General features: G+C 38.7%; 1 protein-coding gene and 1 long non-coding RNA gene across 2 annotated transcripts; one reads left to right on the top strand and one right to left on the bottom strand.

Annotated features, from left to right (window-relative positions):
• Positions 1-8554: 8554 nt before the first annotated feature.
• On the bottom strand, positions 8555-9450 carry LOC118491149. The gene is made up of 2 exons (XR_004890604.1): positions 9102-9450; positions 8555-8760 (listed from the first exon to the last, which is right to left on the bottom strand). It is a non-coding gene; the product is annotated as an uncharacterized LOC118491149 (long non-coding RNA).
• Positions 9451-9636: 186 nt separating this feature from the next.
• LOC110937428 lies at positions 9637-11046 on the top strand. Its single transcript, XM_022179850.2, has 2 exons — positions 9637-9821; positions 9951-11046. The coding sequence occupies exon 2, from the start codon at positions 9957-9959 to the stop codon at positions 10893-10895; it is 939 nt and encodes a 312-aa protein (XP_022035542.1). The 5' UTR covers positions 9637-9821; positions 9951-9956; the 3' UTR covers positions 10896-11046.
• Positions 11047-13288: the final 2242 nt, after the last annotated feature.

Below are 13288 nucleotides of genomic sequence, written 5' to 3'. Positions count from 1 at the left end.
TTGTTGGATCCACATGAATTCCTTCATGGTTAACTAAATGTCCGAGAAATTGTACCTGTTCTAACCAAAACTCACATTTTGAAAACTTAGCATAAAGCTTTTCCTTTCTCAATAAACTTAAAAGTAATTGCAAGTGCTTTGCATGCTCTTCTTTACTTTTAGAGTAAATTAGAATATCATCTATGAAGACTATTATGAATTTATCCAAATATGGCTTACATATTCGGTTCATCATGTCCATAAATGCGGCTGGGGCATTGGTTAAACCAAATGGCATGACAGTAAATTCATAATGACCATACCTTGTTCTGAATGCGGTTTTAGGAATGTCCTCTTCCTGTACCTTTAATTGATGATATCCGGATCTTAAATCGATTTTAGAGAAAAATCAAGCTCCCTGAAGTTGATCGAACAAATCATCGATCCTCGGTAATGGATACCGATTCTTAATCGTGACTTTGTTCAATTCACGGTAGTGAATGCACATACGCATTGATCCGTCCTTCTTTTTAACAAATAAAATCGGCGCTCCCCATGGTGATGAGCTTGGCTGTATGAATCTTTTCTCCAACAATTCGTCTAGCTGTTTCTTCAGTTCTTGCATTTCAGCGGGTGCCAAACGGTAAGGTGCTTTGGCAATCGGTGCTGTCCCTGGTAACAGGTGAATTCTGAATTCAACTTCCCTGTCTGGCGGTAGTCCTGGCAATTCTTCTGGAAAGACATCTGAAAATTGGGACACTACTGGAATGTCTTTTAATTCCTTTTCTTTAGTGTTAGTGATTATAGAAATCAAATATACTATATATCCTTTCCTTATATAACTCGCAGTTTTCATCACAGAGATGAATTTAGTGGATCTAGATGGTTTATCTCCTTTAATTGTGATCTTTTCACCTCTTGGTGATTTTACTTGAATTGACTTTTGATCACATAAGATATTGGCTTTATTGGCTATTAACCAATCCATTCCTAGCACGACATCGAATCCAACCAGATTCATTGGGTAAAGGTTTGCAATAAACTTTTGATTAAAAATTTCTATTCTTGCTCCTTGCAAGATTTCAGAAATCCTAACGGTTTCTCCATTTGCGGTTTCTACTAGACATTCTTGTGGTAGTTTAGTTAATGATTGATTTAGGAGTTTGCAAAATGAAGTATTAATAAAACTTTGGTTTGCACCAGAGTCAAATAATACTTTAGTAAATATATCATTAACTAAAAACGTACCAGCAATGACGTCCGGAATTAGTCTAGCTTCGTCTGCAGTTAGAACGAATGCTCTAGCATTTTTAGTGTTCTTGCTGTTTGCGGCTGGGGCTAACTTTGGACAGTTTGGCTTGATATGACCTTTTTCTCCACAGTTGAAGCACATTCCATTAGTTGGTTTTCTTCTGCATGTCTCCTCCTTATGTCCTGGTGCTTTGCAGAAATTGCAGTAAGTAGAGCATCTTCCAGAATGCTTCTTTTTGCAGGCTTTGCAGTATGGCGTAGAGGTAGAACCTACATTCCTACGGTTAAAATTCCCTGAACGGAATTCTTGGGTAAGCCTTTGTGTCAGGTTTCTCCTCTGGTCTTCTTCTCTAGTTCGTACCAGTTCGTCAGTCAAGGTATTGGCTAGTTCTACAGCTTCTTCTATGGTTTGGGGTCTAGCTGCCTTGACTACATGTCTAATCTCTCCAATTAATCCCCAGATGTAACGGGAGATTAATACCGGTTCAGGTGATACAAGGGTTGGTACTATCCTAGCATATTCAAAGAATGTGGTAGTATACCCCTTACTGTCTACCCCGGTCATTCTAAGATTCAGAAACTTATTTGCTATCTGTTCTTTTTCATTGGGGGGGCAGAATTTCCTTTCTACCATATTTTTGAATTCCTCCCATTCCATGTTATAAATCCTATCACTTCCTCTTGACTGGAGGATAGTGTTCCACCATTCTAGGGCTGCATCTTTAAACAGATTTGAAGCAAACATTATCTTATCTTCTTCGGCACATTTGCTTATTTTTAAAACAGCCTCAGTTTTCTCTATCCAGCGTAGGGCTGCAATGGGTCCTTCATTGCCCGAGAATTCTATTGGTTTACAAGACCAGAATTCCTTGTAAGAACAACCATATGGCATGGTTCTTCTTCTTTTGGGAATGGGCGCTTGAAGTACGGGTCCATTGTTCACGCTGTGTTCCGGTTCACTTGGTCGTTTACTGCTATGCTTACTTTTATTATTCGCTTCTTGAACCATTTGAATAATAAATGGCATTGCACCTATAATTCCTTGTGCCACTATGTGCTGAACGGCACTATTATCCATTTGGTTTCCATTGTTATTGTTGTCCGGATTCTCATTAATCACGTTATTGTTACTCTGGTTATCGTTATTCAGGTTATCTTGATTTCCTTCGTCGGCCATCTGAATTTTAAACATTTACCAAATATTAATATCACAAATAATATTTGAATATAGCCAATCACATGACACGCATTTTTAGCCAAAAGCGTCGAGCATTGCGACTTTTACTCTATTTATATAGTATGCATCATTACACACCAGTACTGAAATTTAAATTACAATACCGACTGAAATGTAAAACTACAATACTAATAGTAGGCACCCGTAGTTTTTTTTTTCTAACACATACACACATATATTATTATATTATATTATATTATTATTATTACTACTACCGTTCCTGCCATCACATTCACTGATATGGATTCATCCAAAAATCCATATTACGCTCGTCGTATTTCCAGACGAGGCGTTCTCCCACCTGTCGCATTCTCTCACTGCTTTCTAAAATTTCCTCACCGAAAGTCCTAAGTTCTTGGACATTTTCTGCACTCATTGGGGGTGCAGGTTCTAGGACTGGGTTTGGAATATAGGGTGCGGGTTCCTGATATGGAGGCATAGGGGCTTGGTACGGGTATGGATTCTCTAAAATTTCCCTAACATATGCATCACTAATATTGTAGGGATCTTGAGGATCTAACCCTGGATAGGCTCCTAAGTTGGGTATTGGCACATTTTCCTGTATTGGGTTTTGTTGCACGTAGTCCCTAACATCGTCCCACCAGGGGTCGTAGTTGTTTGGGTCTAGAGGATTTGGTGCAGGTACCCTAGGTATCTCCTCCGGGTTGTAATCAGGCATTTCTATTTGATTTTCTACTTCCATGGGTTGGTCAGGATTTTGTGGTTGTGGTTGGGGTGCTAGCATTTGTTCCAGGTTTGGGTCAGCAGCAGTGGTTGCTAAAATATGGATATTAGCGATACCCCTATTGATCATATCCTGATTATAAGCATCAGTCTCTCTTTTTGCTGCGGCTAACACTCGCTGTTCCTGCAACTTTTTCATTCGTTTCCTACGCTCGTGCGCTCCCCTACTGAACCATCCCCTCTTTTTCTGAGGAAATGGCTCTTCAGATTGAGCCTTAAACACAAAGATTCCTTCTTCTGTGTCAGCAGAATACCCTGAGAGGGCAGGCTGAGAAGAGGAGGTGCCTTCGCTCCTAGGCGAACCAGACAATTGACGATAGGCGTCAGAGGGTCCTTGGTCGCTCATACTGTAAACTAACAAATAGTCAGATAACACATAGCAAGAAAATACAATTATGCACGTATTTCCATAATTTATTTCCTAACACTTTGAATTTTGATATCAGCAGAACACTTCTGTGGCTGAATCAGTGGCATAGCTCTGATACCACCTTCTGTCACAGCCCCCGATCCCTAGTTCCCGGGAACGGGCGGCCGCGAGCCAGTTTCGGTGGTATCACGTTTATTTATCCAATTTGGCAGCGGAAATTTTCATCAGGACCGTAGTTAGGAAATATTTAATCAGAGTAAACCACCATGTTTTATAACATTAAACATATGGGTAAAACCCAAGTTTTCAATACACACATTTTATAGGAATAAATCCTATTTATTTAATAAAAACATCCATTTTATTCTTAGGTAACTTTATTGCCACTTTTTCAAGCCTTCAGTGCTGTCCAGCTGGCTTCTACTTGGCTTTCACATTTTGTTACCTGAAACGCGTTTTAAAAACATTTTGTCAGTGAGAAATACTGGTGAGTGAATCCCAGTTTAATCAGGTTTAAATAAAAATTCACAGTGAACAGTATTGAGGGCGCATCCGCAATTACATTTGTTTCCAAGTTATATCAATTACCACCACACGGTAATGTCGTTCCGACTTATGGTCATGTTACTCCTTTACCAGGTGGTAACAAATTTTGTATACAAACCCCAAATTTACCGACTGTAATTGTATTCTTACAAATACTCAATAACTGTCATTCGCATGGAAAGATATTTAAGGTTTTGTAAAAACAGTTAACAAAAAGGTTTACAAAAAGTGGATCAACTCACATTGTTGTAATGTTGTCTTAGGGTTTTCAGAAATGATTTCCTGGGAATAATCTATAAATTACACAAATGCACGTGTGTTAGTATAATAACCCATTTTAACATTAGTAATACCCTCCCCGAGACGACATTCCAACGACTACGTCGGGCAGAACCACGACAGCCGTTACGGAACCCTAGATCAATCGGGCAGCGTATCTAATACGTCTCCAGGGGTTATAATACTTACATCGTAGCAGAACCTCGCTATTTTAGGGGGTATAACGCCCGGGTATAATAAAGCCACTACAGAAATTTAGAAAGAAAGAAAGGAATGAGCGAGACGGACTGAAGGCCGATGGCCTCTATTTATAGGGCTGAAATCGCACCCTCTCGCGGCCCGCGTGACATGAGCACAAGGCCTACGCGGCCCGCGTTGACCTCCGGTCAATGCGTAGCTTGGCTGGGTCACCCTCTAGACTTGACACGGTGATGACACGTGTCATCACCGGGCTGCGCCACATTCTAGGTCGCTCGCGGCCCGCATTAACTTAAACGAACTCGTACGCGGCCCGCATCAACTAATGATTTCAGCGGAGTCCGGTTACATCCTAATGCGACCCGCGTTAAGTTGAGGTGAGGCCCTACGCGGCCCGCCTCAGCTTACTTTTTAGGGTTTTTAATTTATTTTTATATATTATAATCTATTTTGGCTCGGTTTTCACATACGGGGTGCATATAAAGACATGTTGAGACATTTTAAGATATATATTAGGGTGTTAAAATTATTATGAGGGTGTCGGTTTTATCGAGGGTTGTTATAGTTATGGCTCTGATACCAATCTGTCACACCCCAACCGATGGCGGAATCATCGGGGCACGACACTAGGCGAATCAGATTGCTCAAGAGAATCCATAACAACTATATTGCGATAATATTTATTACATTCGTTATCCCATACTAACAAATAATACAATCACATAAGTTATCACAGATTTCTTGTCCCCTCGAACAATACAAATCCGACAACCTAGATTTTAGGCGAGTTTCTAGACTTCCTAGCTTGTTTTGATGAAGATAGCGATCTAACCTGCAACATACGTTAAAAACAACGTCAATACAAAAGTATTGGCGAGTATATAAGTTTTGATAGTGTAGCGATAAAATAGGTAAAAGTGATGCGAATTACCAAATACATAAACGGGATACCTTGACATACATGCAAAAAGACAGATACTACCAGCTAAGTCACTCGAGCTGCGACTGCGATTGCTATTCATCCTAACTAGACCCCGTCGGGTGCTATAGTACTATACTAGTTAATGCGGGACCTCGCGAGTATAAGTCATAACACATATGTAACTAGCATCACGTGTAAATATGCATAACAGTTATTCACAAGTGATAAATAGATTGACTGATTAATTCGTTTGATAAGTTCGATTTATTAGGAACGTATGTTACACCCAAAAATGCGATTAAAAGGGGTTCGAGTATACTCACAGTGCGTATTTAGCACGAACAAAACTTGATTGGATTAATTTAGAGTGCGCCTGAGTTAGCGTAAACATGAAATGGTAGCGTAAGCGAGGCGCGGTGTAATTAAACGGTGGAAAGTTGAATAATAGGGCTAGTGGTAATCCGATCGGATGACTATCCAGTCAGATGGGCTGGTTCGGTTAGACAGCAGTCCGGTCGAACATTGATACTTTGATGCTTGACCGGTCGGTTGACATGTTGTCCGGTCGGTTGACATGTTGTCCGGTCGGCTGACATGTTGTCCGGTCGGCTGACATGTTGTCCGGTCGGCTGACACGTTGTCCGGTCGGTTGACATGTTATCCGATCGGTTGGTTTGAAGTGGATTTGTCGTTCGATCGGACAGCAGTCCGATCGGATGGCAATTCGTTCAAATTTTCGGATTATGTCACACTCAATTGTTTTTGGAAAGGATACCGGTGAATTGACTGAGACGATGTGTCTTCGTGTTTAACTACTGAAAATTCCATCGAGTTCGGCCCGTTCTAACGGCCGGGAACCACCCCGTTCCATCAGATCTGACCGCTCTTGACGGTTTCTCCATGTCTAACCCGGAATCACACATTACTTTGATTAGATTCGTAATATTCTAGGTGAGATTTTTATAAAAACATGTGGAAATCACTCAGATCTGAGTTGTTCATGGTAAAATGAGGTCATACTTTGAAGTTCATATGAACTCTTGAAGACATCATCTTTGAACACCTCAAATCAGTAGATTTCACGGTTAAAAGTTGATTTTTAAAAGATAGAGAGGTGTAGAATTGAGTGTAGATCATAGAAGTACAAGGTTTAGGTTGAAAACTTACAAGAATTGCGAGAAAACGAGCGAAAATGGCGAAGCAGCGCCTGGACGAACGAGAGCAGTCACCTCAACTGTTGTTGAGGTGACAAATGGGGTATTTATAGGCAAAGGGGGAAGGAAGAAGGGGGTTTGGGTCATCCGATCGGACAGGTCCATCCGTTCGGTCAGGGCCATCCGTTCGGACAGGGCTTTATCGATCCGACTTGTGTAATGAGCGTTGCGATGATTTTGTTACACAGTTTCGTGTATGTATTTATTATATATATTTAATGATTAATAAGGGGTCGTATGTACGTATTCATATTATATATTTAATTATTCAAAGTTGCGATACCATAACCGGGTTTTGTTTCGAGTATGCGATTACTTGCGACGCTTCACGGTCATCGAGGATGGTAGAGTAGGTCCTCACTCCATGTCATCGTGAACGTTAATGTGTGATGCGATGTGTGTTGTTAGTAATGAGTCGTACTGCGACACATCACGGCTATCAATGAGGGTAGAATTGGTCCTCACCCGACATCTTCGTGGTTGTCAGCAAGTGAACTGTGATGTGATAATGATAGAATATGCGATAATATGCGAACTTATTGTGATATAGCGATGTATGCGATATAGTTACATTATGACCCGAATATCTGGTGCTAGGCGTAACGAGTGCAACGAGTGGTAACAACGCACGAACGTGCGGGTTGTTACAGCGCATGCAGGCGCGCCTTAGTTGAACCTGCACTACGCTTCTGCGGAGACACACCTTCTTGCGCCACACGCTAATTGGAAGTCGCTACGCATACCAGGACACCAGCTGGTCATGCACCTTCCAGGCCCACGCGCCATCTGCACTTCCGTCTTAACCGCGCGCCTAAGGAGCTCGCACCATGCCATGACATCAGCCTACGCCACCCAAGGGTGCGCCATAGGCAGACTAACCACCCACCATGTATCTGACCACGCGCTCATGGAGAAAAATACAAAGACAGTGTGTGAAGTTCAAAGTGCATCACATTGGGCCCATAGCCCACGCCCCGCGCACGTATCTACGGGTGCGATGCACCCTTTCGGTCCCCACTAGTGTTTGCCTTTAAGGAAACAGCTTACAAGGAGTGTTCCTCCTTATATACCACTTTAAGTTTTGTCATCCCACCTATTTGGGACAAGATGACAAATCTCAATCCATTTTTCTCATCTGTGTTTGTTCCAAACATACAACTTTAAGCTTCGATATCTCATTCATCTTATCTCTATTTGGACATAGTTTGAACACAAACCCATAAATAATTATTTATACAACACATATATAAATATTATTGATGTCCAAAATATTAAGTGAAAAACTCATTTTCACTAAATTTCCAACGGATTCTCACTAATTCTTACTATTTTTTTTCCAAATCATACGAGGTTCTCACTAATTTTTCCCATTTTTTCTAAACCGAATGGGTTCCTGGGAACCTACAAAAGTAGCCTAGATCCGCCCCTGCTAAACATGTCATGTTAGTGTTACATAATTAAGTTTTGGTTAAGATAACGTGTTTGAAACTAATAAAAACTATATGATTCGTGTTAAGAATAAACATTTCAACCAACGAAACCAACAAGTATCACACTCCCGCCTTTAAAATTCATGGTTTTTAATGCTAAAAAGGTAATACCCATAGCCATAACCAATAATTATCAGTGCCGTCTCCGAGAAATCTCAAAACGTTTTAGGCCTGGAGCCACTAAAAATAAATCGGGCCCATATAATTTAAACACAATAATCATATATTAAAAAAACTATAATATGACACTAATTGTTAAAACAATCATCAAAATAAAAGTATTGTACCAAAATGATCTAAATTTACCTACTTAAGCGAATCGTGCGGCTCTCCTAGCATTTCTGGAAGCAAAGCTTTCGATCAAGTCTTCGTAATCCATAGTCTCTAGTATGTCGTTTTCAATAGATATCATTGCTAAGCCATTGAGTCTTTCTTGGGACATACTCGATCGTAAGTAAGTCTTCAACAACTTCAACTTTGAGAAGCTTCTTTCTGCCGATGCTACTGTTACCGGAATGGTCAACAACACTCTATATGCAATTAATGCATTAGGAAAAAAACCAATCTTCTTTAAACTATTGAAAGCATCAAAAGGGCAAACAATATGACTAGGTAAAAATGTCTCAAACAATTTCAACTCTTCATATTCATTCATTAATTAATTTGACAAATAAGAATATTAAATCAAATTTATCTTACTTCTTGATAATCACAAATAAAAGTGAACACATAATAAATCAATGTAAGGGATTCAGAATAAATAAATGTAACCGATGCCATGAACTCCGACTCATACCGAAGATTAGAAAAAAACTGTATCTCCAAAATACACAACTGAAACAAAATCATCACTGCTGAACAAAGAACTAACCTGAACAGAACCGAACAGACGTCGCTAATCGCTTCGTATTCACGGATTCCCGCTGCTGAACAGTGAACTGATTTCGGGGCCGCTTTGTGTGTGGCTGTGTGCGCTGCCTGTTCCTCTGCCGTCGTCGCTTCGTATTATCTATTCTGGATTCCCGCTCTAACTTCACGTCAATCACAGATATGCAGGCCGGTTGATCGATTATAATAAATTAGGTTTCCAGTTAAAGGCCCAATAACAAAAACAAAACATATAGTATATAGTTTATTTTTTAAAAACTTTGGGCCCTTAAAAATTTTGGGCCTGGGTCCATTGCCCTACTTGCCCATACCATTCACCGGGCCTGATAATTATACCCCATTTGTAGATGTTCCCACTTTACATGAGCAACATGATAGCTTTTTAGCATGAGTCATTTCACAACCAAAACATCTTCATAAACACCATTTATTACGCTAAATTACCAATCATAAAAAGTGACCCAAAACATGAAAAGCCATACTCATTTTAATTACACCACTATGTGTTTATGTGTGAGAGAAGTTGAGTGAATAAAGAAGCCATACTTCCTTCTTAATTCTCACTCAGAAGCAATTTCTCTTCAGTCTACAACAACACTTAAGTGATTCTAGAGTTTACCTACAATTCTAAAGCCAAACTTCACAAAATCTTGAATTTTGATCTTGGAGCTACAATACCCACAAATCATTCTTTGGATTCAAGGTAAAGATCACCCACTTAAAAAATGATTTTTTGATGATTTTGGAGCTCACCCATAATTTGTAATTCATATTCAAGATTCTACTACAATCTTTACATATTTTTAGTGAAATATTTGTTTTTTTTTCTAAGGTATAAATGAAGGACTTCCCTTCTTGTTTTGGTGAAAATGGTGTTCAAGTTGGTGAAGCTTCATCAGAAACTACCACAAAAACAGCCCAAAATCTTGTAACTTGTGTCTACCAATGCAAAATGCGCAATTCATCTTATGTCATCATCACTCTCACTTGGACTAAAAACTTAATGGGCCAAAGTCTTTCTGTAGAAATCAACGATTCAAACAACTTATCTCTTTGTAAACTCGACATCAAGCCATGGTTGTTCTCCAAAAGAAGAGGGTTTAGAACCATCCAAGCGGGTTCAGGTTCAGGTTCAGGTTCAGGTTCGGGTTTGGGTTCTAAACTGATTGACATTTACTGGGACTTAACGTATGCAAAGTTCGGTTCATCACCCGAACCAACCACGGGCTTCTACTTCGCAATCGCTATAAACCGCGAACTCATCTTGGTCCTAGGGGACATGGAGAAGGAAGTGCATAAGAAGATAGATCAAGATGAATTTTCTAATTTGGCGCCAAATGCGGTTTTTGTTTCGAAAAGAGCGTATATGTTTGGAAAGAAGGCGTATTCGACACGGGCTCAGTTTTGTGGTAAGGGGCAAGTTCATGAGATATTGATCGAATGTGACACGATGGGTGTGAACTTGACGGATGACTCGTGTTTGGTGATACGGATCGATGGTAACCCGGTGATGCAAGTGAAGTGTTTGAAATGGAAGTTTAGAGGGAATTATACGATTTTGGTTGATGGGTTGCCGGTTGAGGTTTATTGGGATGTTCATAGTTGGTTGTTTGAGAAGTTGACAGGGAATGCGGTTTTTTTGTTTAAGACTTGTCTTTCTGCTGAGAAGTTGTGGGCGAGTGAGGATGAGTGTTGGTCAAAAATGTTGAGTAAAGATGGGGGGCAGTCACAAGGTTTGGGGTTTTCTTTGGTGTTGTGTGTGTGGAAGAGTGAATAGGGGTGTGTTTTTGGTACATTGTTTTTGACTCTAATCCAAGGGTGTGTTGTGTTTTATCATTTATGTATTGTTTGATGTGCAAACTTTTGGTTTGCATAGGTTTTGTATATTACTTTGAAGAATCTATGGCAGCTTAATCATCTTTGATTTACGGGTTAATTACATTAGGTGACTTACTCATATTTTTAGGATGGCCTGACTAGTTAAACTGTGTAACAAAATAAAGAAATATCAATGGCAATAAAGAAATCTAAGATCATCCGTACAATCCAATGTTGATCATCCATACAATCCAATGTCAATTAAAAATCTCATGCTACAACATAATATAAAGGTTTAGCTTACAACTAAGCAAAACGATGGAGAAACTATTACAAATAAACATATTTTTTTGAGTAAATTGTCATTTTAGTCCCTGAGTTTTGTCCAAATTTGCTATTTTGATCCAAATAGTTTTATTTTCTCCCCTGGGTCCCTGACTTTTACATTTTGTTGCCATTTTGATCACTTTGCCTAACTCCATCCAAAAACCCAGTTACTCTATTCAATTTAAACCTTTTCAGTTGCCATTTTGATCCAATTCCAAAAAATCAAAAAATTCAAAAAAATTCAAAAAAATCAAAAAAATTCCAAAAAATTCAAAAAAATCTAAAAAATTCAAAAAAATCTAAAAAATTCAAAAAAATCTAAAAAAATTCTAAAAAATCTTAAAAATTCTAAAAAATATAAAAATTCGAAAAATTCATAAAATTCAAAAAATTCAAAAAATTCATAAAATTTCAAAAAAATATAAAAATAAAAAAATCATAAAAATTCTAAAAAATCCAAATAATTCTAAAAAATCCAAAAAATCCGTTTCGGCGCGAACCGTTTCGAACACGAACCGCTTTGGCGCGAACCGTTTCGAGCTGAACTGTTTCGACGCGAACCGTTTCGACCCGTACCGTTTCGAAGCCGAACCGTTTTGAACCGAACCGTGCCGTATCGAACCGAACCGTGCCGTATCGAGCTGAACCGTTTCGAGCCGAACCGTTTCGAGCTGAACCGTTTCGACCCGAACCGTTTCGACCCGTACCCTTTCGACCCGAACCGTTTCGAGCTGAACCGTTTCGACGCGAACCGTTTCGACCCGTACCGTTTCGATACGGTATGGGTCGAAACGGTACGGGTCGAAACGGTTCGGTTTGATACGGTTTGGGTCGAAACGGTTCGGGTCGAAACGGTACGGTTCGATACGGTACGGGTTCAAAACGGTTCGCGTCGAAACGGTTCGGTTCGATACGGTACGGGTCGAAACGGTTCGGTTCGAAACGGTGCGGGTCGAAACGGTTCATGCCGAAACATTTAATGATTTTTGGATTTTTTAGAATTTTTTTGATTTTTTAGAATTTTTTTGATTTTTTAGAATTTTTTTGATTTTTATATTTTTTTGAATTTTTTAGAATTTTTTATATTTTTTTGATTTTTTTAGAATTTTTTTGATTTTTATAATTTTTTAGATTTTTTAGAATTTTTTAGATTTTTTTGAATTTTTTAGATTTTTTAGATTTTTATGAATTTTTTGGAATTTTTTTGATTTTTTGGAATTGGATCAAAATGGCAACTGAAAACAGTTTTTAAGGAAATCCCCAAAATACCCCTGTTACAAACTGGGTTTTTGGATGGAGTTAGGCAAAGTGATCAAAATGGCAACAAAATGTAAAAGTCAGGGACCCAGGGGAGAAAATAAAACTATTTGGATCAAAATGGCAAATTTGAACAAAACTCAGGGACTAAAATGGCAATTTACTCTATTTTTTTATAAGAAAACCACTAGAATAATATTTTTCTAAAGAGGCAATGTCCATATTCGTCAAGATTTTACATACTTATAAAATACGTGAACAAATTAATATTTCATATATTCTAGTATTATGTAAATGTCTTGAAATACATAACCAACTCACTTTCAATAAACAATAGAGTAAATACATCAACTATACATGATTTTTCAAGTTTTCGTACAAGCCTTCGAAACTGCTCCAAATTTTAGTTTATTTATTTTTTATTTTCCTCTTACAACCAATAAAATATTATGTTCTATAAAATTCATTATATATCGTTTCAACGTGTTTTTTAATCAACTTTTCAACGTTAGTTTCTTTCGCCAAGTAAAAACCAATGTACAAGTCGTCGAAACTGAGCTTTACAAAATTTAACACCTCTTCAACGCTTGTTTGCCCACTACTTATATTGTAAGGTTAGTCAGGTTTCCATGTTCTCTTTCAAGGATTTGTTGGACATCCACTTGCATGAGGGTTTGGAAGTTGCGGCTAGAAAAGTGCTTCAAGGCAATGTTAGGCTATCTTCATTGGTGACCTAATGTTAGGTTGATCACTAATAAGACAAAAGTT

Source organism: Helianthus annuus, chromosome 4, assembly GCF_002127325.2.
Source record: "Helianthus annuus cultivar XRQ/B chromosome 4, HanXRQr2.0-SUNRISE, whole genome shotgun sequence".
Lineage (NCBI taxonomy): Eukaryota > Viridiplantae > Streptophyta > Magnoliopsida > Asterales > Asteraceae > Helianthus > Helianthus annuus.
The sequence above is the reverse complement of the archived record's forward strand: the minus strand, read 5'-3'. Positions and strand labels throughout refer to the sequence as shown.